Source organism: Leguminivora glycinivorella, chromosome 3 (assembly GCF_023078275.1).
Source record: "Leguminivora glycinivorella isolate SPB_JAAS2020 chromosome 3, LegGlyc_1.1, whole genome shotgun sequence".
Classification (NCBI taxonomy): Eukaryota; Metazoa; Arthropoda; class Insecta; order Lepidoptera; family Tortricidae; genus Leguminivora; species Leguminivora glycinivorella.
In genome coordinates, this window is record NC_062973.1 from 10,670,300 (window position 1) to 10,697,016 (window position 26,717).

The 26,717-nt window shown below is 37.3% G+C and overlaps 1 protein-coding gene across 1 annotated transcript; it reads left to right on the forward strand.

Moving 5' to 3' along the window:
* Positions 1 to 365: 365 nt before the first annotated feature.
* On the forward strand, positions 366 to 10,929 carry LOC125224800. The gene is made up of 8 exons (XM_048128260.1): positions 366 to 511; positions 995 to 1,243; positions 2,044 to 2,312; positions 2,621 to 2,807; positions 4,309 to 4,408; positions 4,892 to 4,996; positions 10,637 to 10,792; positions 10,876 to 10,929. Exons 1-8 carry the CDS (start codon positions 369 to 371, stop codon positions 10,927 to 10,929), a joined length of 1,263 nt encoding a protein of 420 aa, XP_047984217.1. The 5' UTR covers positions 366 to 368.
* Positions 10,930 to 26,717: the final 15,788 nt, after the last annotated feature.

The following is a 26,717-nucleotide window of genomic DNA, read 5'->3' on the forward strand; positions in this document are numbered from 1 at the left end:
CTATACCTACATTTTCGGTAAGAAAAAAGAAAGTTTCATACAAACTATCTAGGACATTTTGGGAAATCTAGTGGATCTTGCTCAGCATCATGGACTCCAGCAGCCTATCAATTTTTATGAAAATCGGAGACGTGATCCAAATGTACAAATTTTTCGGGAATTGCTGATTTATCATGGATTATGGAGGAAAGGGACTAGGTACACAAAGGTTAACCCCTAAGTAAATGGGAAAAAGGTTAAGAAAGAAAGAGAACGGAAGAATGTCCATGGTAAAAACGATAGCAATACTAAATCGTATACAGAATTAGCCACCAGCTCGTATTCCTTTATCACTTTTTCCCTGTTGCTGATATCAACCAGTCGCAACCATGCTAGAAAAACTGAAACGACTTTACAACAAAGATGATTTCGACTATTCAACTGGGCAGGTTCACCCATACAAGTTTCATCCGACGTTTTATTTTATTTTGAAAGCGTTTACTGTAATAGACGAACCGATACCGAAATGGAGGTATGTGTGTATAGTTATAATTGAGCTTTTTTTATAATGTAAATGTCTCGTTTAGTTTTGTTTATAGAATTAAATTAATAAAATAAAATATGGTTTGCTGATTAATTTTAGTAGTATCGAGGATCAAAAGTTTTTCCATATAAATTGTATGGAACACGTTTTTCTCGATTTGTAGATTTTCTTGCCCAATTTTTTTTGTCCCATTCAAGCTTTTGATTCTTGATAGGAATGAGATCGGTTGACAATTGACCTTTTTCTCGCACCCTGTATGTTTTTTACAAAATCTATAAACGCCAAATTTCATAAATTTAAGTAGTCTGTCCAGTAAAAAATATAGTTACTGTGTACTATAATGAATAACGATCAAAATCATAGACAACCTTATTATATATTATATCATTGTTTCTAACAAAATTATGTAGTTTTATAATCACACATTTTATCGAACAAAATTAATATTAATTTAAAATTTCTACCCAACAGTTACTTGTCTCTCGCGGTAAACGTATTCGACGCATCAGTGGCCGTTGTTTTTGCGGCCATCTCAACTTTTCATGGCATTGCCTTACTCGATATCTCAATCACGACCGAGGCTGGCGTGTATTGTATCGTGCTCATGTACAAGTGCCTGATTCTTACCTGCACACAACTTGATAAGAAACACTATCATTGTTTCTTGAGGGTTCTGAGAGAGGATTTCCGATATGTGTGTACTGAAGGAGTTAAGTACAGGTAATCCTGTATCGGGAACTTTTGATCTTCATTACAAATAACATTTCGTCACTACTTTGAAAAAATCTCGTATCTCACACTGGTACTCAAAGTTGAAACGTAGTAACTCTATATGCACCCCCTACATAGTTACTACATTTTTCTTTTCACTGACTGAAGAAGATACGGGTTTTCTTCAAAGTAGTGACGATTTGCTACTGATAGCGAAGCGCTGGTAGCCTAGCGGTAAGTACCTGCGACTTTCGCTCCGGAGGTCACGGGTTCGAATTCGAACCCCGGCTCGCACCAATACAATGAGTTCTTCCGAATTCATCTGCGTAATGTCATTTGATATTTGCCAGTCGCTTTTCGGTGAAGGAAAGCATCGCGAGAAAACCGGACTAATTCCAATAAGTTCTAGTTTACCATTCGGGTTGGAAGGTCAGATGGCAGTCGCTTTCGTAAACTAGGCGGACCCCAGACTCCCATGAGCCGTGGCAAATGCCGGGATAACGCAAGGAGGATGATGAACAAATAAAACTTACTACTTTTTACAAATTTTACAATTTGAAAAAGCAGAACACTGTTCTAAGAAATTAAAAAATAGGATTACTAATTACATGAATACACAAAAAAACTTAATAATAGGTGCTCCCATCAAACTATGTTCCGATTTAGAGGATAAATAATTGGTTCGTTCCATTTTATAGTATAAAAAGCATAATCCTTTGTTATTCGCTGATAATAGATCATTTTGGTTATTCCGAAATGGAACACCACTTTATTTTTTACTAATAAATAACTTATTTATCACTTTACAGGGAGAGATTCTTCCAAAACCAACTGGAAACATGGAAAGTATCCCTATGCTCCGTAATATTCACGTTCGGTATAGCAGTTGGCATGGTTTCCTTCGCTCTGGTGTCCCTCCTTTTCTACTTCATGACGAGAACCCCTGGCGACGGCAGCCAGAGACCGTTACTAGTTCCCTTTTGGTTCTATGACCTCGACTTTGGAAAAACGCCTATTTATGAAATAGCCTTGAACTTTTCCAATTTCTGCTTTGTAATGTATGCGTACAACTATGTTTGTGAGTACTTTTATAACTGTTCATTTAGAATAGAATAGAAATAATTTATTCGAAAACACGCACATGAAAGGAAAATATACAAAGAGAAAAAAAAACATTTATATCTCATTTTACGATTTGGTGTTCCATGTTCCATTTATATTGTTAGACTCAGGTAATCAACTAATCACAGTCAACAAAATACTGGTATAGTATCGGTCGCCTTTAAGCTTACGTATACATATTTTAGCTTGCAATATCAATAAAATAAAAGGGCATCAAATAAAACGAATGTAAAATCTCAAACTCAAAAATATACTTATTTACAGTTATGATTCAAACCCAAGTGGTATGGGTGAGGCAAATCGCAACAAAAGCCGATTTGGTGATTTGGGCTATCCAAGATCTTTTGCAGGACGTCCACCCGGCCACCAGCGAAGAAGAGAAAGTGCACTACGCACAGCTAATTAAATACAGGATGAGGGAAATTGTCTCGCAACATCACTCCATGTACACGTAAGACAGCATTCCACTAGAATGTCGCTTACGACATGCAATTCTTCTAATACTTCTGAAGACGCTAAGAAAACTAAAGCCTCCGCCACACGGGCGCGTTTCGAGAGCGTTGCGTCAGCTTAGTGGCACGCGAGCTGAACGCGCGCTGTTTCTGCGCGTTGGCAGAGCGCTCCGCCGGCGTCGCGCCGGCGCATCGCGAGCGGTCCGCCCTCGGAACGCTTGTGCAGTCACACATAACACAGCGCGCGTTGCGATCGGACGGATTTGCGGCATCATGAATTCGAACGTAGAAAGATAAATGCGAAAGTAACTCTGTCTGTCTGTCTGTCTGTCTGTTTGTCTGTCTGTCTGTCTGTCTGTCTGTCTGTTACACTTTCCCGCTTAAACCACGCAACCGATTTTGATGAAATTTGGAACAGACAATCTTTAGACCATGAGACAGAACATAGGCTAATTTTTATTTCGAAAAAAAGGGATGAAGGGGTTGAAAAAGAGAGATAGGGATAGCGATAGGGATAGCGATAGCGATAGCGATTGCGATAGCGATAGCGATAGCGATAGCGATAGCGATAGCGATAGCGATAGCGATAGCGATAGCGATAGCGATAGCGATAGCGATAGCGGCACCTCTGGGTCGTCTTCCATCTGAAACTTATGACAGACTGTCTTAGAATAGTGTCTCTAGCACTTGAACAAGGGCATATCTCTCTACTCACGAGTAACTCCACATAAAATTCGACTCTACATAAAATTCGGCTCTACATAAATGCGGCTCTACATAAATTCGGCTCTACATAAATTCGGCTCTACATAAATTCGGCTCTACATATAATTCGGCTCTACATATAATTCGACTCTACATATAATTCGACTCTACATATAATTCGACTCTACATATAATTCGACTCTACATATAATTCGACTCTACATATAATTCGACTCTACATATAATTCGACTCTACATATAATTCGACTCTACATATAATTCGACTGCGATTGCGATTGCGATAGCGATAGCGATAGCGATCGCAATCGCAATCGCTATCGCTGTCGCTGTCGCTGTCGCTGTCGCTGTCGCTGTCGCTGTCGCTGTCGCTGTCGCTGTCGCTGTCGCTATCGCTATCCCTATCGCTATCCTTATCGCTCAGATCATGAGCCGATTGCGCGCGCATCGCGCGCTTCCCGCCAGCGTCCGGCGGGCGACACGCCGGCCGCCTGCCGGCGTGACGCCGGCCGCCTGCGGGCGTCACGCCGGCGTGTCGCTCCGCTGACGCGACGCCGACGCTCTCGAAACGCGCCCGTGTGGCGGAGGCTTAAGTTGTGTCTTGACTTGGCAGTATTTTCTCGAGCTTTACGGATTTGATTGAAATAGCTGCCACACAAGGCAAAAGCATGTCGTAAGCGACAATCTCGTGGAATGCCCCAAGAACACTCTCGCCTCCTGATTTAATGAACATCGGGCTTAAAAATACTTCTAAGATAAATGTAACACATTTCACAGTTTGATGGAGGCTTACGCTGGTGTTTACAAGAAATTATTAATGTTTGAGCAAAAACTTTGTGGCCCTGTGGTCTGCTTGACAGCCTACTGTACCGCCGAGGTAATTCAATCTTAAACTTGTTACAAAATCTTTATTATTCGCGACATTTTGTATTTATAGAATTAAAATATAGGGAAAGCCTTTTACTTCAGATTATATAAGTTTCAAATATTGTTTTTTGAGTAAAAAAACTGAATATATATTTGAATATGTTGAAAAAGCTTCACTCCCTAAATACTCACTTTATTAAAATAAAATGTTAAGATAGACATTAGTTCTAGATGCGATATGAATCGGATATGTCAGTGTCATAAATAAAATTACTAGGTACTTACAAACAAAATGTCACTGACATATCCGATTTGAACTACATAAGTGTCTCAAAACACTGTCTTAAACTTAGAATCGCTCCGTAAATCGCATCGTAAGTGATTTCTCGCATTCCAAGATTAGATATTCTGAGCTGAAAAAGTCTAACTTTCAAGATCGGAATAAAATATTCCGAACACGGCACAGTTGATTAATATTTAATTTTCTTTTCAGAAATTGGACGAGGGGGAATTCAATGCTATACTAGTATTGCTTTGTGTTGCAACAGTCACGTTAGTGTTCATTCCGTGCTATTTGTGCACCTTTCTGGGATTAAAAGTAAGCACTAGATACGAAAAATGTGTTTGTAAAGAAATAATATCGACGAATGAAAAGAACAACGAAGTGTTTGTAAATTTAAAATAATATCGATGGTGGAAAGAACAATAATTAAACAAAATTTTGGGCAAAATTAAGTTGTATACAGCGCGTAAACGTAATAAGGGCGATAAATGAAACCAGGCATATAATTCAATATTGTTATCCAGGGACCGGACAACCCCTTCCGCGCTACAAGCCTTTCATTGGGAATCCCTAACGTAAGGACGACCCAATCGAGAGACTCTCCCTTTCGAACTGCAAGCCCATTCATTTGACTAGCCCTTACAAAAAACTAAGCAAAACAATAAAGCTAGCCCTGTGCATTGGCTTAGCGCTATCCGATACGGCTTGCAAGCCTTTAATAAGGGTTACCCTTATTTTAAGCGCTATTTATAAGGCTTTCCCTTTTGTTAAAGCGTAGTCGAGCCTTGCGTAAAAGAGACAGGATTATGAATCTAAGCTATTGTAAGAACAGGAAGGAAAATGCGCTGTTGCCACTCCGCACTATGCGCCTCATTTTTAATTTTGCAACGAAACATGTTTTCATTGGATAAAAGTAGAACACGGCTAGAAATTATTTTTAATGAACTGGGAGACAAGGAACTGATGGATCGCCTGATGGTAAATGATCATCGTCGCCCATAGATCAGTATGTACGTTCGTACGTATGAATGTATGTAGGTATGTATGTATGAATATATAGACCGTCAACCAAATCTTGTCACTAGAAAAAGGCGGCAAATTTGAAAAATCGCGGGCTAGCAACACTAGTTTTGAAAATCGGTGGAAATTCGAGTGTCATTTGTATCTTATCTGTGGAAATCTCCACCCTACCAAAAAGAGAAATAACTAGCACATATCCGTCCCTTTTTAATACATTATCTAATTCGTAAGGAAGGAGCGAGCCCCTTGAAAAAAAAAAAATCTGTGGCTGTTCGACGTACATTGCTGGTTTTTGTTCGTTTCATAGGGATACCATACTTTAGTTTGATGTACATTGCTACTGCCAAGATTTGGTTGACAGGCTATAATTATGTAAATATGTATGTATGCATGTAAATATACAGTGTTGGCCGAAAATCAATACAATTAACCATTAACATTACACATTGAAAACGTTAATTGCCAACATAAAAACAAGCCGTTTTCGTCATCCAACTCGCCTTGATGAGTTAATTGGGTGAGCAGTTCCTAAGATAGAGCTGATGCTGAACCCTGGCTTTTCCCAGGGGAACGCGGGTTTGGTTTAACATAGGCAAACAGTTTTCGTCATCGGACTTGTTTTGATGAGTACTTGAGTGAGCAGTAACCAAGGTAGAGCTGATGCTGAACCCTGGCTATTCCTAGGGGAACGCGGGTTTGGAGTAACATAGGCAAGCGCTGTTTTCGTCATCGGACTTGTCTTGATGAGTACTTGCGTGAGCAGTAACCAAGGTAGAGCTGATGCTGAACCCTGGCTACTCCTAAGGGAACTCGGGTTTCGTGCAACATAGGCAAACGCTGTTTTCTTCATCGGACTTGTATTGATGAGTACTTGAGTGAGCAGTAACCAAGGTAGAGCTGATGCTGAACCCTGGCTTTTCCCAGGGGAACGCGGGTTTGGAGTAACATAGGCAAGCGCTGTTTTCTTCACCGGACTTGTCTTGGTGAGTACTTGAGTGAGCAGTAACCAAGGTAGAGCTGATGCTGAACCCTGGCTTTTCCCAGGGGAACGCGGGTTTGGAGTAACATAGGCAAGCGCTGTTTTCTTCACCGGACTTGTCTTGGTGAGTACTTGTGTGAGCAGTAACCAAGGTAGAGCTGATGCTGAACCTTGGCTATTCCTAGGGGAACGCGAGTTTGGAGTAACATAGGCAAGCGCTGTTTTCGTCATCGGACTTGTCTTGATGAGTACTTGAGTGAGCAGTAACCAAGGTAGAGCTGATGCTGAACCCTGGCTTTTCCCAGGGGAACGCGGGTTTGGTGTAACATAGGCAAGCGCTGTTTTCGTCATCGGACTTGTTTTGATGAGTACTTGAGTGAGCAGTAACCAGGGTAGAGCTGATGCTGAACCCTGGCTATTCCTAGGGGAACTCGGGTTTCGTGCAACATAGGCAAACGCTGTTTTCGTCATCGGATTTGTCTTGATGAGTACTTGAGTGAGCAGTAACCAAGGTAGAGCTGATGCTGAACCCTGGCTATTCCTAGGGGAACTCGGGTTTCGTGCAACATAGGTAAACGCTGTTTTTGTCAGCGGACTTGTCTTGATGAGTACTGGTAAAGCTGATATTGAACTCTGGCTGTACCTAGGGGAACTTAGGTTTGGTGCAATATAGACAAACCCGGTTTCCGTTATAGGCCCTGCCTTTATGAGGACTTGGGTGCGCAGTACCCAAGCCAGTGCTGTAGCTGAGACCTGGTGGTACCTAGGGGAACTCAGGTTCGGTGCAATATAAATAAACGCTGTTTTCTGTTCATAGTATGTTTCGTGTGAAATATCTTAGACTCGTCTTTATGACTGCTACTTGGTTGAGTTGAGTAGTACCATAGAATCTGTCAAACTATTTCTGTTGATTGTTGTAAATTCTATGAAGATCGTTTGAAACAGAAATACTTTTCTGGTGGCAATCAAGCATACAGCCCGTCTGATAGTAAATAGTTACCGCAGTCTATGGACGCTTGGAACTCCAGTATTCTCTTTATTCCCTGTGTTACTATTAGTGAAATCGACTGTACTTAATTTTGATATTCAAATGGATATACATACGTATTTTTTTTAGACATAAATAAAGTGTTTTATGTATGGCAAATTAATAAATTTGTTCTAACTACTTGATGTTAATATTCACTTCTGGTAGGATTTTTGTTCAGTTAATATTATGTTTCATGCCTAACTTGACATTGCATGAAATATTTCTATATTATAATGCACCGAAACCAGAGTTGCCCTAGATACCGCCAGGGCTCAGCTACAACGCTGTCTTGGCTATTGCGCACCCAAGTCCTCGTCAAGACAAGTCCGATGACGCAAACAGAGTTTGCCTATGTTATACCAAACCCGAGTTCCCCTAGGTACAGCCAGGTTTCAGCATCAGCTCTATCTCGGGTACAGCTCACCCAAATACTCATTAAGACAAGTCCAATGACGAAAACAGCGTTTGCCTGTGTTACACTAAACCCGAGTTCCCCTAGGTGCAAACAGAGTTCAGCATCAGCTACACTTCGGGTACTGCTCACTCAAGTACTCATCAAGACAAGTCCGATGACGAAAACAGCGTTTGCCTGTGTTACACTAAACCCGAGTTCCCCTAGGTGCAGCCAGGGTTCAGCATCAGCTGGACTTTGGGTATTGCTCACTCGAGTAGTCATCAAGACAAGTCCGATGACGAAAACAGCGTTTGCCTGTGTTACACTAAACCCGAGTTCCCCTAGGTGCAGCCAGGGTTCTGCATCAGCTGGACTTTGGGTATTGCTCACTTGAGTACTGATCAAGACAAGTCCGATGACGAAAACAGCGTTTGCCTGTGTTACACTAAACCCGATTTCCCCTAGGTGCAGCCAGGGTTCAGCATCAACTGGACTTCGGGTACTGCTCACTCGAGTACTCATCAAGACAAGTCCGATGACGAAAACAGCGTTTGCCTGTGTTACACTAAACCCGAGTTCCCATAGGTGCAGCCAGGGTTCAGCATCAGCTGGACTTTGGGTACTGCTCGCTCGAGTACTCATCAAGACAAGTCCGATGACGAAAACAGCGTTTGCCTGTGTTACACTAAACCCGAGTTCCCCTAGATGCAGCCAGGGTTCAGCATCAGCTGGACTTCGGGTACTGCTCACTCGAGTACTCATCAAGACAAGTCCGATGACGAAAACAGCGTTTGCCTGTGTTTCACTAAACCCGAGTTCCCCTAGGTGCAGCCAAGGTTCAGCATCAGCTGGACTTCGGGTACTGCTCACTCGAGTACTCATCAAGACAAGTCCGATGACGAAAACAGCGTTTGCCTGTGTTACACTAAACCCGAGTTCCCCTAGGTGCAGCCAGGGTTCAGCATCAGCTGGACTTCGGGTACTGCTCACTCGAGTACTCATCAAGACAAGTCCGATGTCGAAACCAGCGTTTGCCTGTGTTACACTAAACCCGAGTTCCCCTAGGTACAGCCAGGGTTCAGCATCAGCTGGACTTCGGGTACTGCTCACTCGAGTACTCATCAAGACAAGTCCGATGACGAAATCAGCGTTTGCCTGTATTACACTAAACCCGAGTTCCCCTAGGTGCAGCCAGGGTTCAGCATCAGCTAGACTTCGGGTACTCATCAAGACAAGTCCGATAAAAAAAACTGGCCAAGAGCGTGTCGGGCCACGCTCAGTGTAGGGTTCCGAAGTTTTCCATATGTTTCTCAAAAACTACTGAACCTATCAAGTTCAAAACAATTTTCCTAGAAAGTCTTTACAAAGTTCTACTTTTGTGATTTTTTTCATATTTTTTAAACTTGTGGTTCAAAAGTTAGAGGGGGGGGACGCACTTTTTTTCCTTTAGGAGCGATTATTTCCGAAAATATTAATATTATCAAAAAGCAATCTTAGTAAACCCTTTATTCATTCTTAAATACCTATCCAACAATATATCACACGTTGGGGTTGGAATGAAAAATATTATCAGCCCCCACTTTACATGTAGGGGGGGTACCCTAATATTTTTTTTTTCCATTTTTTATTTTTGCACTCTGTTGGCGTGATTGATATACATATTGGGACCAAATTTCAGCTTTCTAGTGCTAACGGTTACTGAGATTACCCGCGGACGGACGGACGGACGGACAGACAGACATGGCGAAACTATAAGGGTTCCTAGTTGACTACGGAACCCTAAAAAGCAGCGTTTGCCTGTGTTACACCTGAGCAAAGAAGGAGCCTATCATAACTATAAGTATTTGGTATTGAAAATTGAACCTTATTTTATCTACAGCCATTTCCATCAAACAGAAACGCGCAAATATCACACACAGTGCCACCGTAGGTAACGATCGTATGTTATTTCGTTCGGAGTAATGTGTGCTTTATGAGCGAGGTACAGGATTTAAACTCGCACGATATGCTATAAGGGAAAGCAAATAAAACCCAATATAAGGCTTACCCTTATGGCGTTAGGCTGAGCCGATGATAAGGGTTTTGAAAGGGTATTGGGCTATTTTAGGTAAGCGCTTTCGTTAGGGCTTTAAAAGCAAAATGAAAGGGTATCGCGTCAAAAGGGTAGGGTAAGTTAAGCCTAACGAAATACCCATACAAAACCCCGTATAAGGGATAGCGGGCCGGTCCCTGTTGTTATCATTAATTAAGAGGTGTTTTTGAGTTACTCTTAATTTTCACCCCATAATGGATTTTTGAAAAAATTCCCAGCAGCAATGTATATATTGGAATCGATTTTTTCTGCGTTATTTGGTCTAGATTTGGAGGCAATATGAGGACTTTGTTGTTCTTTATCGCTTACGTTATCCTAGAAATAGATATCAAGCTCACTTCTAAAATAAACTTAGATGTGACAAAATTAGACTTAAACATAAACTATGCATAAATTTACATCATTATCAGTAAGATAACAAATTTATTATATTTTTATAGGTGAAATCAATAAGTGATGCTTGCTGGAACATTTCGTTTTGGAATGCGGGCCGTGAGATACGGCCATACTTGGTCCTTATCATGCAGCGATCATTGCGCCCACTCCCGCTCCAAGCCCCTGGCTTTGAAGAAATTTCTATACAAACATTTTCTACAGTAAGTTCTTAAGTTACACTTTAAAAGTATCATAAAATAACCGCTTTCAAATAAATATTATGTATGCATTTTTTTTTTTGCAGAAAATGACTAATGCTTATTCATTATTCAACATGCTACGACAGACCAGCATATAGAATATTCTCGTTTTATTATTGAAATTATAATTTGCACATAAGGTAATATTTACCCACACTTACTATTTAATTATTACCAACAAGACAACTGCACTCTTCAATGTATATCATAAAATTATTATCAAAGTAACGCATTTATAATATTGATTTCGATAGACAAGTATCTTGCAAATATAAGATAAATGCTCGTTTACTTTTGATTAACACTCCGTTAAAATTAGATCAGTACGGTTAAGAGCCGTAAAATTCACGTCACGTAAAACTGGCGCCCAACATGGGGCCAAGCAAATACATTGTTGTTACCCACTAAGGCAATTATTTGCTCTCATCGAGCTTGTTTTGTCGTATTTTTGGTGCTTGCTGTAACAATAAAGAAACATTTGAGATCAAATGCCTTGTTCAAAAGTTTTTGATATTTTCATCAAAAAGTGTTGAGTACCTACTTTTAATTTACTTAGTGCCTCTTTGATAATTCACAAGTGCCCTTTTACTAAATACTGTTTCATAAAAAAATTAAGGAGGAACAATTATTAACCTAATTTTAAGACCTGTTACTAACCCTTTTTCTGCAAGTAAAACATTTAATTGAAATTGAAATAATTATTTCATAATTTTAAAATGGTCAATAACCAATCAAAATCATAATATTACTAGTAAGATTTAAATAACGAAGACACGTCGCATCGTATACAACACGTAAATTATAACGGTTCAGTGAACATTGAAAATAGACAAGGAGGAAAGAGAAGAGCTTTATCCAATAATAATTCTCACTTGAATCGCTCTATTTGCTCGACGTCGCACGATCTGATATTGAATATGGATAAAGTGAATTATATTCAGAGTGGCGGGCAGCGTCGACTCGCAGAGTTTCAGATAAGAGGATTACTTACAAGTTATAATTGGTTCTCGCTATTCGAGTGAATAAGAGAAAAACCAAATGTCTTTCATAGCACCTCTCGAGATTGTAGATAAAGATCGTGCTTTCGTATTTCTTTTCAATAAAGCCATTCAGTCGAGAAGTGGTTTGGCCTTTCCGATTAAAATCGGAAAGAAAGTATTCTGTTACAGATCTGTACAAAGTAAACTGCGTGGTAATTAATTATTGAGGATTTCACTCTTCTCTACTCAACAAGTCCAAAGTTACTAACAGTATTTATTAAGAATTAACTAGGTAGGTACTGCATGTCCATATTTCTTCTATGAAAAAATATACTACTCAAATAATTCAAATAAAGTACCTTCAAAATTAGTTTCGAAATAAAATGCATTCTAATTTTTCTCCTATTTTCATTTTTTTATGATATAAATCACAATAAACGATTCCGAATAGCAGAAACAGTTTTATAAGTTTATCACCTTAATTCATAAAACAAACTTATCCTTTACCCCTTTCTACTACAGTCGAAATTACAGATAATAAAGACAAATGCTTAATTGCTTTGTAAAGCTCCACTAAATATTAAATAAAGCTATTACTCGGAAGATCATCAAAATAAAGTCTCCAAATGGAGTGTCTGATTGGCCGCTCTTTGCCGGCTGGTATGTAAAAAAGCCGTCACATTGAATGGGCACCATTAGGAGCTCTCAGGCCGGACATGTTTGTTGGTAACACAATTACCACTGCACCGACGGCGTCCTGCAATCTGATGCCGATTCAATTAACATCAAGGCTTACCTATTGTGCCTCTATTGGTTTACACGAGCGCTTTGAAGGGATTTAGAAGTTGAAAAATGTTTATATTTGTGTTACGAGAATGTTTGTAGATTTAATAATGGTAAGATTAATTATAAAATGCATGTTAAATCTACCTATTTTGCCTCTATTGGTTTACACGAGCGCTTTTGTGTTAAGAATGTTTGTATTTAGAAGATTAATTATAAAATGCATGTTAAATCTACCTATTTTGATTGGTTTAAAGCGCTTTGAAGGGATTTCTATTTGTGTTACGAGAATGTTTGTAGATTTAATAATGCTAAGATTAATTATAAAATGCATGTTAAATCTACCTATTGTGCCTCTATTGGTTTACACGAGCGCTTTGAAGGGATTTAGAAGTTGAAAAATGTTTCTATTTGTGTTACGAGAATGTTTGTAGATTTAATAATGCTAAGATTAATTATAAAATGCATGTTAAATCTACCTATTTTGCCTCTATTGGTTTACACGAGCGCTTTGAAGGGATTTAGAAGTTGAAAAAATGTTTCTATTTGTGCTTTGTTTTCTTACTTTTATAATGCTAATATATTAAATATAAAATGTAGCTTAATGCAGTTTGATGCCAATTCAATTAACATCGGGGCTTACCTATTGTCTCTCTATTGATTTATATGAACTTTGAACGTCTTCAGAAGTTTTCTAAGGTATTTCAATTCGAGCTGAGCGTATGTGTTTTTATTTCAGTTTTAAAATTCTACTCGTAGAAGGCACCAGACTACTTGGATAATATTCTGAAGCTAAGTTTTATCCAGGTGTAACCTTATGCCGATTCAATTAACATCGAGGCTTATAAATTGTCAATTTATTTGTTTCCATGACCGCTACGAATATATTAAGGTAGAAAAGTAAGAAAAATATTTATATTCGAGCGCTGAGTTCTTTTTTCATTTTTATTCAAAAAACCTATCCAGATATTCCAGATGCAATATGATACTGACTTAATTGACACCCAGGCATACCTATTGTCTGTGTATTGGTCAATTTATTTGTTTTCATGACCGCTACGAATATATTAATGTAGAAAAGTAAGAAGAGTTTTTATATTCGAGCGCTGAGTTATTTTTTTTTTCATTCAAAAAACCTATCCAGATATTCCAGATGCAATATAATACCGCCTTAATTCACATCGAGGCAAACCCATTGTCTGGGTATTGGTTTACATGAGCGCTTTGAATGAATTTAGAAATTTTTGAAAAATATTTCTATTCAAACTCTGTGATATTTTTTTCTATTTTCGTGGATACTGTTACGTATTTTTTATGACATAAAAGGCAAACGAGTATGTCAATTGGACGATGGTATCCACTACAAATATTCTTAAAATGTCTCTCGACATAATGATGTTCATTCAATTCATATTACTTATAGTTTATATTGTTTTGGTCTATTGGTTGAGATTAGCGCATCAAACAGATCTGTCTGTATTTTTTATTAGGTATATCTCTCGTTATTATTGTTTAACCCCTAAAATATTCAAAATATATATTTATATGCAATTTGATACCAGTTCAATTAACACCTAAGTGTTGTCTTTGTCTCTTTTAGTCATGAGTAGAATTATCCTAATTAATTTTGTTATTTTAAGCTCATTGTATGGCCTAAACTAGTCAACACCAAACTAACCAACACCAACCATTACATACATTTTTCGTAACATAAAAGTAGAGACTCAAGCATTTGTATTTTGTTTTACGTTGCTTCTATTACACATTTATATTCAACTAGTTTCTGCCCGCGGCTTCGCTCGCGTTAAATTCGAAAATTGCGGAATGTTCCATACAAACTTCCAACCCCCATTTTAAGGAAGTGAGGGGTTAAAAAGAGACAAAAATTAGCCTTTGTCACTTTCCATCCTTTCAACTAGCTCCACTTCAAAAATCACGTCAATTCGTCGCTCGGTTTTGCCGTGAAAGACGGACAAACAAACAGACACACACACTTTCTCATTTATAATATTAGTATGGATAAATGGTAACAACTTAGAATGTTTATTTCTCCATATATTACCTTCATGTGTATGGCACCTGCTATGTTAAATCCAAAGATAGACATTTATTTATCTTGTTATCATTATTTTAAGGATATAATTGGCGCGTGGGAGGTTCGTGTACAAACAAGAGAGTAATTAATTCATCGTAGCATTCAGCGCAAGAAATGAAATATAATACATACAGATTCCCAGATACTGGCATGAATGGAATTCATGATTAATGAAAATATACATTTGGTTATCACATTAACCGATAAAATGGTGGCTCTGACTGTAAACCGATACAGGTGTCACTCAAACAATTAAAGTTTTATTCATTCCATTCATGCACTCCTTTTTAATGAGTCTATCCTTCTTTCTTCTTGAGTCTTTAACCTTCTTATTAGATCGTGTAATGTTTTCATTTACTCTCACCCTCAACTGGCATGCTTTAAGGCGTTAAGTCTGCCATTTGTACTTTTTATTGATAATTTGTGCAATAAAGTTTAAATAAATAATAAGTCACCCTCAACTGGCATAAGAAGCCTTTTGAGGGTAGATTTTGTTTACATTTATTTAAATAACTAAAAGTACAAAGCATATACGCAATTTATCCTCATTTCATTTACGAAATATGTTTCATACTTCTAAAAATTACAGCTAATAATGTGTTCCGTAAGGAGCCTTTTGAGGGTAGATTTTTGTTTACATTTATTAAATTAACTAAAGGTACAAATAATATACGCAATGTATCCTCATTTCATTTACCAAATATGTTTCATACTTCTAAAAAGTACAGCTAATATCCGATTCTGTTGAACCAGACCTCTCCACTTTCCACGACCTTTGTGATAAAACCCATCCCCCGTCCATCGCGAGTTGTCCACCGCACGCGGTCACGCTGGAAGCTATTTGCCGGACTGACATTATCGCAGCGGCGAATTTTCTACAATCTCTGTCCTTTTGTATCCGCTACTGGTCGTGACATGTCAATTACGATATCCTGCGAGCTTCTGCGGTTACAAGCGCGTCAGTATGTATCAAAGGATGTGACCGTAATCTAATAATGCTACGTTTTATGTAGTGCAAGCGTGTCTCAGTTTTCAGTTTGAGGAAGGAAGAAAATTTTAAAAACTTACTGAGGTTTGTATTTGTTATTTTTGCGCTCACCAACTAAGAATGTTAAATTAAAGTAGGTAATAAAATTAATTGTTTTCTAAGTTATTTTGTCGAAAATTGCTCAACATGCTGAAGCATGAGATATGGGTTGAATACCATAACGAGGAGTATTGACGAGAGCACACGTTGAAGGAATTGAAGGACCAACATAAATTGCAGCTGCAGCTCTCCGCGACCGACTATGACAGGACTCGCAGGCGAAGGAGGCTGCTGTGCAGCGTGAGTAGCCGAAAGCATGCAGAAACGCTCACGGAACGAAACGCTTGTAAATATCTATCTCTATCGTTCTTGCGTATTGGCCCGACAGAGCCAGACTACCTTTCGCGGCGTTTCGTTTTCATTTCGCGTCGTTTATTGTATAACGATGAGTTGGATATAGATTTCGTCTAAACTTATTACCAACGCAGTATGCACAACAGTTTTTCAGCTACTGGTTGATTAATCTTTACCTGTGTTGCCGAGTGACTGTGAAGGCCAATTTTCTACAATATTGCTTTTATGCGCAACTGGTGGTGACATGTCAATTACTATGTCCTGCTAGCTTTGCGGTTGTCACATATACGCCCCTTGAGCAAGTATTTTTCAAATCATTATTAAATATAGCTAATCAGTTCGTTCCATATTTCCTTTATTTAAGTTAATATTTTTACTTCTTTTGATTTTTTTTTGAATACAGATGTAGTGCGTAAAGGGTTTCCTTCGTATTCTTCCGTAAACGTCCGTATTTGTCATGCTAGTTTAGTCAATGTCAACACATCTTGTACTGAGACTGACTGAAATAGCACACGTTCGTACGTTTCCGTAACAATACGAAGGCAAATATTTCGCATTACATCCGTAAATATTCTTAACAAACATAAATACGTTAGGTACTGAATATTTCGGATTACGTACTTATTATAAACATTTTGCTGAAAGCTAAATACCTACAACAAATAAGGAGGTAAATTATGTTTACCGAAGAACCCAAAACTGTCACACACCAAACTAGCAAGTAGGAACATACTTCCTGTCACCTTCCCGATAGAAACATCTCCGTGACAGATCAATGCGAGAAAAACTATTGAAACATTACAAAAGCACGAGTGTAAAGTAGCGCTCGTGATTTCCGGCGTAGCTCAATAGAATATCAGCAACACTGTTTGACTGATCATAAAGAGACTGTATGTCCGAACTGTAAGGTTGATGTGTAGACAGTTAACAGTGTTCAACTGTTCAATAAGTACAGTCAGCACAACGCACCATAATTATCTGACGTCCTGAATACTTAAGTTGTTTAAAATAAATTTCGGAAATTATGGGTGTCACATACCGGACCCATATGTCAATCGAGAGCTTTCGATGAAAACCAAATTCATCTCGCTGTATTTACTGGACAAAACAGATTAAACACATAGGTTTTCTGGTGAAACCCGATAAATCGAGATAATTTGTCCTTGAAATAACAACATTGTGGAAATTGCACATAGTTCGAATTTCAAAAACCAGTTTGATTAATTTATCGGGTTTCACCAGTAAACCCTCGAGTACACGTTAAGTTCTTTATTAAATTTAAGCAAACCACTGGATTAGACTTGAGAACCACCAGTAGATAACACACATTTTTCTCATGAAGATTGATCGACAGGATTCCGTTAACAATTTCGAATCTTGTACGAACAGAGAACCTGACAATCACTGAAACTGAATGTGATAATACTGTTAACCCTTAAATGCATGATTTTTTCTTTTAACGAGATATTAATATATTTGATAGACAATGGTTTTCTGACTGTAGGAAAAATAATAAAAAAAATATTTAATACCGGTTTTAATACTAAATCAGTGTTAGAAATTAAATAGGCCAAAACTTATTTATATAAATATATAATTATTGGTAAGTTTTATTTGTAAAGTGTGACTACTATTAGAAAGGTACACTTTTGTGAAACCCCCATGATAAAATGTTTAAACATAAACTAATACTAAAAATCGCCATCATCCTGTTTTTCACACTTTTCCGCCATTTCATCTTTATCCTTAAATAATAAATAGTAAATCATAATATTATTTAATTTATTTAATTAATTACATAATAATAAATACTGAATAATAATTAAGTTCTGTTAGACAGCAGCGTTCTCTATGACATCTTGACAAAATTAAGTTGAATACCATCCAAGTCATACGAAAAAACCCCTGTTCTATTTGTCAAATATAGCGGGGTAACTAGTAAAATGCATATTTTTCTCGGTCTCCGACGTATAGATAAATTGGTACAGTACGCGGTCAGAAGTATCATATTCTACTTTTTCTATATATTTTAGACACGCATCCGTTTTTTTTTCAGTGTTTATATAATGATAGCAATCTTTGTAGCGTTGTTTGATCAGCCATTGATGTTGACTGTACCGACGAGCCTCCAGCGTGGAGGAAATAAGATGCCACTCAGAACCCCGCTGACGGGCGGACGCGGACGCGCACGTCACGTATCCTGCCCACAGATGTGACACTTGTGAACTAAATATTTTCCAGTAAATGGCCTCTTTTCGGACATTTTATCGGACACAATGTGTTTTTGGACACAGAGAGGACATGAAATATGATATCAGGAAATATTTCACAACGGTTTTTGGTGACGAATTTTAGAGTTATTTTGTCATCAAGTATTTTACATATATTGCACTGCACTGACACAAATGTTACCTACACTTTGAGAAATAGGTACGAGTAAATATTTTTCATTAAAAACGTGGCTCTTTTCGGACATACTATCGCTTGGACATTTGCTTTCAAAGTTTTGTTTTGACTAGCCATATAGTTATATCTACATTGCAGTGCATTTCTGTTTTTTTTTTACATATTTATGGGAACATATAATATATGTAGACAAGGCGTTTGTGAGCTTAATATTTTAATAAACAGGGAAACGCTGTTTCCGTGCACATTTCATTGCTAAAATATTTATTATAAAATGTTTTTGGAGACGAGACTTGACGTTAATGAGGAAAATTGTGTTGATATCGTAGTAAATATCAACTGTGTTACTTATCCAATTTATAATATGATATTATCATAGGATGATTTCATGGTTCGTGTTACATTAAGTTTTTGGTTTCAAATTTGACAAAATCTTGCAATAAGCAGTAACCTCTATAAGGATATAATTATATCGCGGTTACGTAGTGGACGAAATATTATACAAAAAAAGTATAGGAACAAATACCCGTAGGTACTCAACACACACACAAATGCCCTAACCAGAATGTGTAATATATTTTGCCTATTGCGTCGGTGCGCCCGCTGGTCTTCAAAAATATTAAATTATGTACTTTAAAATACTTAAATTAAGTTATTTTGTAAAAAACAAACCAGTATTTTCATTTCCCCTGTCGGCATTTGAAACGTAATGGTTTTGGACACCAAAATTAAATTTGATGTTAATGAAAGGTAAAGTAAATTGGAAGCCACAATTACACTTGTTAGCCGAAAATAAATTGTAGATAATATGGGACCGACCACAAACTCAAAGATAACTAGTTTAGTCTTTAAAATTACTCAACGTTTGCATTAGCACATTTTTAGAACGCTTTGAACGACCTAATCTTTGAAAGGATTATAAAATTAACGAGTTGTGATAATAAGACAGTCATTGCTTTTTTCTGTTGGGCTTATAAATATACATAAACATTTACATCTAAATAAGACTTGTAAAAATGCCGTCAGGAAGTCAAAAGGAAGGCAGAAGACCGGCACGCATGGAAGTTGCTCCACCGACAAGAGTCCAACTCTTAAATGATTGATGATGAAAAATGCCGTATAGGTATGTGAAATAATTTTGAATGAACAGGTTTTTTTATGAAAATTGCAAAGAGATTTAATAAAATTATGGCATTTCAATATGTTGAAATCGAACGCACGTCAAGTTAATTTGATGCTACATTTCATATGGATCGTGAATTAAAAAAAACTGGACTAAAAAAGTGAGACAGAATTGAGTTACAAAAATGTGTGCTTTAAAATATTACTTTCAAACTTGATACCATCACTTGCGTGAACAATAATAACTGAACACAACTCTAATATTATGAGCATACTGGCGGGTTACTAAACTCTTGTTAACAAAGCGAATATTCTTCGCAGGTACATTAGACTTAACCTAGCATTCAATTCTCGCCATCCGTACACATAAAACGAAAAGCCAGTAGCTAGACTGCAAATTTTGATATTTAAATCTATTGCCATAACATATATTGCAATAATAAATAAATAAAATGATTTGACAAAGGGACTTGGCTTGGCTATAGAATTTAAATCTTTATCTCCCACTTTAGCATAAAAAATATATTTTGCATACCTATTTTGTTAACTTTATGTGTAATTGTGTATTTATACCTATATTTATATAATCTTGTAAAATCTTAATTAGACTAACGAGTAATGACTAATGACCCTGAAGTTCAGTATTCGATATCTTATTTTTAAATTTCTCAATATTTGCAGGAAATTAGTTCACTGCAAATAATATAATCTCCTGCCAATTTCATACAAATTTAAGACACTCATCTATTCTCACTCGAGTACCTCTAACAATGGGGTTCACTTTTGTACGTAACTGTAAGATATGCGAATTCTATTTACGGTACAGTCACCGGCAATAACATCGTACAAATAGAAGGCTGTGTAAGTAGAAAAAAAAACTGACACGCTCTGGCTTTATAAATCACTTTGTGTCAGATATTTATGCGGCCTTCTTTATGTGCGATGTTATTATATAGGTATTAATACACAATAACTTCAATTGTATGGAAGTGACTTTTTGACAGCGGTTTTGTCTCTTAAAAGTCGAGTTACGACATACTTCTGTTTTCTGGACCCAAGGGTGAGATACTGATATTGCCAAATCAGGTTAACGTTTGAGGAGAACGACTTCACGGACTGTTGGGTTACTGGTATTGGCGTAATGGTAGAAGATAAACACTAACTGACTAATCAACTAAGTATATGATTCCCGTTTAAGCTTTGAGTTTAAGTTCCGGAAGAAAAATTATATTATGATTTTTTTTATTTTATTTAGACCCACATGTGTGTTATATGTATATTGGATATGGAAAACCCAAATAATGTTGTTTATTTAGTCACAAACAACAATTTATTGAGTGAATATTATAAAAATAATACGAGTACCTACTAACACAAAATAAATATTTCTTCATTCCAGATCCTCCACTTCCAGGTTTGGACTTATGAACCACACATGTACATGTTTGAGATCATGTCAGAATATTATTTATGCAAACAGTAGTGTTCAAACACTGCCATAGATCCCACGGCAAACGTTATGATTCTGATTAAATTGGTTTCTTGTGTGCCAACCTAACAATTATTTGTTCTGCGCTTCAACGAATTCCTTTGTTCATATTCTAGAATATACAAATAAGTTGATTATCTGTTATTTTTCTTTGAATACCTTGGCCACAGATATATATACATTCTATTTTACTACCTTTCAAAATATTCGGCTATGGAATTATTTTTTCACTCGCTATGACTCCGACGGAAGATCAGCGTTGGCCCAGGTAATACGATGCTGAGTCGGGACCATGTCTTAGCAAATGTGTATTGTTCAAATATATGAATTACCATTCTTTAAATGCGTTCACTCTCCTTACTTATTTGAACGTCTTACTTATTTTCCTTTAAACGTCAATTACGTAAACACTTCTCGCAGGTACACCAACGTTGTTAGACAGTAATGGTTAAATAGGTACTATATTTATGTATATGTATGTATATATGTTTAGTTAGTTTATGTATGTACCTCTATATGATTGTACTTATTTATGTATGTATATTGATGATGCATATAGTACCTGTTTAGATAGTGACTTATATCTATTTAAATAAATTTCTGTTTTATTTTCCGCACCAATTGTAAGTTTCTGTTTGGTCCAATTGTGGACTGGTAGAAAATTCCTTAAGGCATTAAGTTCGCCATTTGTACTTTATGTTGTGCAAGAAAGGTTAAATAAATAAATACATAAATAATAAGAGACTTCTTAAAATTCACTTTTAATCTGCCATGATACTTTTTAATAGATTCCTCTATTTTTTTGCAGTTTAAGTGCTAGTGCGTTCCTTGCACCCGCGCTATCCAGCGGACACCGCTACTTTTTTTTAACCACATAGTTATTTGATTCTCCAGTTCTTGCTTATCATTGCGTGCTACATACGCGTCCCTCGCTAATCTGATGACGTAATCAATTTCCCGTCAGTAATTATCGTGTAGTGGATGTCCGCTCTAAGTCATTATGCAGTTTCTATTGTATTAGCTACTCAGTAATCCTTCGTAAATCCTCAGTGTAGGAACGTGACAGTCAATTAGTGCTGTATTGAGATCTGGGGACATAAGGACACTCGGAAACAAATGTCCAACAACACGAGTTGCCAGCAACGTAAATTTATAGGTAGGTTAGGTACAAATTTATACTGTGAGACCAATCCTAGAGTCGCGAAATAATTAATTTTGCTGTTATACTTTGGATACCAGACCTAACTGATGGAGCGGATTTTTTTTTTATTTTGGATTCGGCCATGATATGGCCTTTAAGTTCACCACATAATTGATTGCAGTAATTTGCTGGAAGAGTAGGATAGGTACCCAAACAAAGTTTTAACTTTATGTAGGTACAGACGGTTTTATAAGTTTAGGTAAGTACCTACATATGTACAATTATAAATCTTGTTGAAATTCGTGCAATAAACTATGCCACCAGTGGATAAAAAAGGAGTTATGTGAACTGTGTGTAAAGTTATTCTGTGTGACAAAAAGAGGACCGCTAGGCGTCTAACGGATACGTCGTAGTAATGTAACTGCATGCGAAGCCCTTAAATCGCCACTGTGTTTTTGCTTAAGGTACAGCGGGACAAATCTCGATTGGGGGACAAATGTAACTGCTCCATTTCTTCCATGTTTTACAATGTTTGCATAATTAAATAGAGTGTTCAGTGGATACATGTAGAACTCAACATCATAGTGTAATAATGGAAAAAATGGATAAGTTACAATGGCCCCCCAGTCGAGATTTTCCCCGCTGTACCTTACTTTCTTTACTAAGTACTTGCTTTTACTTAGACGACGAGATAGTGACCCTTCCTGCTAAGCCGACGGTCCGGATTCAATCCCGGCAAAGGCATCAAATTGTGTGATGAACACAAATATTTATTGTTCCTGAGTCATGGATGTTTTCTATGTATATATAGGTAAATATTTGTATTCATACTATCCATACTTACTAATATTATAAATGAGGAAGTGTGTGTGTCTGTTTGTTCGTCCGTCGTTCACGGCGAAAACGGAGCGATGACTGAACGTGATTTTTTTAAGTGCAGATAGTTGAAGGGATGGAGCGTGACATAGGCTACTTTTTGTCTCTTTCTAATACTCCTCTTCCCTAAAATGGGGGGTGGAAGTTTGTATGAAGCATTCCACAATATTCTAATTTAACGCGAGCAAAGCCGCGGGCAAATGCTAGTATTATATATATTTTTGTCTGACCACAAACCATGGCGCACCTACTGACGTGCCCAGGGTACGTAGCCGAATGGCACAAACGCTCACGAAACGACACGCTCGTAAATATCTATCTCTATCGCTCTTGCGTATTAGCGCGACAGAGCCAGACTACCTTTCGCGACGTTTCGGTTTCGTTTCGCGTCGCAGAAATGCCATTCGGCTACGGCACCAGCATGCCCATACCACTGCCCAGAACTAGAACTGAGGCACGCGACAACCAGGGCTGTTAATGCTGATGTCTATTGCGCATCTACTGTATAAAAAAGAGGAAACTCGACACGAAAAGAAGAAGAAGTACCCACAATTCCCACAACACAGGTTCCGTACCAAAAAATACAAAAGGAACATTTAGTATGGTGCTCCTCTGTCTGTCACAGTATTAAATAATAGGCTACTTGACCCTTTTTTTTAAATTTGTCTTATATTATTACTTACTGTCCAATTAACTGAAAAAAAATATGACTATATTTTATTATGACTTATAAACCGCAAAAAATATTTTTAAAGAATACTTTTACGTAAATAATCAGGCAAAAACAACATCAACCATGTCATCTATAGATTTTCTGCGAATGAAGTCATTCAGTGCGAAAACAACACTTGCTGACACTTTAAGTACGAGGCATAAAGGTCATTATGTCAGTGATTGATTAAACATGAATTCTATGACGTCACTACACGGCCGACAGCGTTTTCATCGTACTCACATTTTTGAATTAAAATACCATCGTAAAATCATCATTAAATATTGGTTTTTTATGTCAAATATGTATTACAGAAGATAATCATTTATTGTGCCAAATTAGATAGGAGTCTAGTAGCCTATTATCCCGATAACTACTTTTGATGCTTGATTTATTAGCCCATGTACAAAGTGAAATGCTATTTTGCCAATAATTTTTATCACGTCTTAAATTTGACAAGACTTCGTTTAAATCTCTTTTTTCAATAAAAAACCAGGTAGGTACCTATTTCAGTGCATTTTTGCGTATTTTTGAAATTGCTCAAAACGTAAAAAGTTCTTTTTAAAAAGTGGTTAAATCCCGATTTAACGTTTATTTTAACCTGTTTAAAAATTATCGATCGTCGATCAAAGCGTTGTGGATAATAAAGGCGGGTACAGACTCATCGGCAGTCGGCCCGTTAATAATTCATGAACACGCTTAGAGCGCTCCTCTCATCACCGAGCGACGGCGACACCGCTACAGTAGCGCTGAGGCTTTTATTAGCTCAATATATCACTGCCATAGACTTTTAACATCATGAATTACCTACTAAGATTGTTTTTAACCCCCGACGCAAAAACGATGGGGTGTTATCTTTGAAGTGTGACTGTCTGTTTGCGTGTGTGTCTGTCCCGAATGGAAACCCGATCTAGATTTAGTTTTTTGTTTGAAAGCTGAATTAGTGGGGAGTGTTCTTAGCCATGTTTAATGAAAATCGGACCACTATGTCGGGGTTTTTTTCAAATTTTTAATTTTGTGATTAGGTTATTATGAGATAGGAAGCAAGCGAAAAGACGTACCTATCGTCTAGCCTTTTGACGACCGGTCTGGCCTATGCGCGAAATGGCCCTGCCTGCCTAAGCCGCGGCCCTGGGTTCGAATGCCAATAAGGGCATAATTATATTTGTGTGGTGAGTAGGAGCACAGACTTGTTCCTGAGTCATTGATGTTTTCTATGCATATAAGTGTTTGTGTATTTGTTTATCGTTGTCTAAGTACCCACAACACAACCCTTCTTGGATTCAGTCAATCTGTCTTAGCCTACTTACTTACTTTATTTTATATTTAAAAAAAAAACTTAAATGAAATAAAATACAGCTTATACAAGCTCCAAATTGCACTACTGTAGGCCGAAGCTGCCAATGCTCATTAGGGGCTCGAGTACCTACTATCTAGTTTCTTTTGTGGCTTGGATGGGAAGTTCCAATTAAAATTATTGTTTTTTTTCTGCTGATAGGTCAATTCAATGCACACGTAATACTGACATCAGAACGATACGTATGTATAACAGTTGTATGTGCTTTACTTTACCCACAGATTTCATATAAACCATAGCAAGCAAAAGCTTAGCGTGCCAAACGAGGTAGGTAGTCCGTACCTACTCACAGCACAGCCTGCAGCTTTCGCGCGTCAATTTTTGTAGGTAGTCAACGAAAATTACATAAATAAAATATGCTCCTATTGCAACAACACAAAAAGTATGAACACACAAGGTAAATAGGTTATCTTATTTGTAGTTCTGTGGCTCTACCCTTCTTTTTTATTAGTTTCACTGAGATAAATTTTCCTTGTGAATTTAACAAGTTCGACTTGTTGCGGATTCATCCGTTTGAAACAAAAGTATTTTAATAAACGAAATAAATCGCAATATTGATGATACAAGTCGAATTTGTATGAACAACACGATCAAACTTGTTAAAAGATATTTGATTGAATCAGCCACTCACATGTGTCATGTTGCTTTTATAAAGTCTACTTGTTGATTCAAATATATTGTTGTGTCAAATGACAAATTCTTAACTTGTAGAATGTACTAGTTAAACTTAACAAAATCTAACTTGTTGTTTGAACCAAAGAGCACGTAGGCGCTATTTTAACCAAAAAAACTTGTTGAACGAACATGAAAACTGGTTGTTTTTTATATTGATTTAGACTAACACGATTTTCGTGGTCACGTCGACCACGAACATTGATGTTCGAAACGTCCCTAACCTACTGTGTCTTTCTCCATAACAGTTTTAGCCGCAGTTTACTCGCCCTTTACTCCGCGTTAGGGTTGACACAAAATGCTTCACTTCCAAACCAGTGCATACTAGGGTTCTACATCGTTAGTTTTATGTATGTAGGGTCACTAACTAAGTTTGTTTTGTAGCGTTAAAGCAACGATTTACTGATTGGGGCTACATTTTGTGTAATCTGTGCCGACGTTCGAGTAATTAGTAATTACGGTTGTCTTTCATACCGGTATTACAGGTATACCGGGTGGAGCTTAATAATAGGAGCAAAAACAACTGTAGGCAGTAATTCTAGCTCAGTAAAAAAGTAAAGTAAGTAAAGTAAAGTGTAGGCAGTAATTCTAGTTCAGTTTTAGCTCAAGATCGAGAAGAATGGAGGAAGAAGGGGGAGGCCTTTGCCCAGCAGTGGGACACAATAGGCTCATTATATAATATATAGTAATTCTCAAACGGTAACTAATATTTGTTCAAAGACTTTGAAAATTGTGTTTGGATGTATGTATGTACACTTAAAAAATTTGCTTAAATAATAGAGAAGTAAGTGTACTTACTTTCGTATTTGTTTTATTTCTAAACACATATAGCTTTAAATTCGACAAATTAAATCATGCAATTGTACATTTCT

Coding starts and splice junctions, on each gene's coding strand:
- LOC125224800 (XM_048128260.1), top strand. CDS start 369: ATGCTAGAAAAACTGAAACGACTTTACAACAAAGATGATTTCGACTAT. Junction 1,244..2,043: donor ACTGAAGGAGTTAAGTACAG/GTAATCCTGTAT, acceptor ATCACTTTACAG/GGAGAGATTCTTCCAAAACC. Junction 10,793..10,875: donor CTATACAAACATTTTCTACA/GTAAGTTCTTAA, acceptor TTTTTTTTGCAG/AAAATGACTAATGCTTATTC.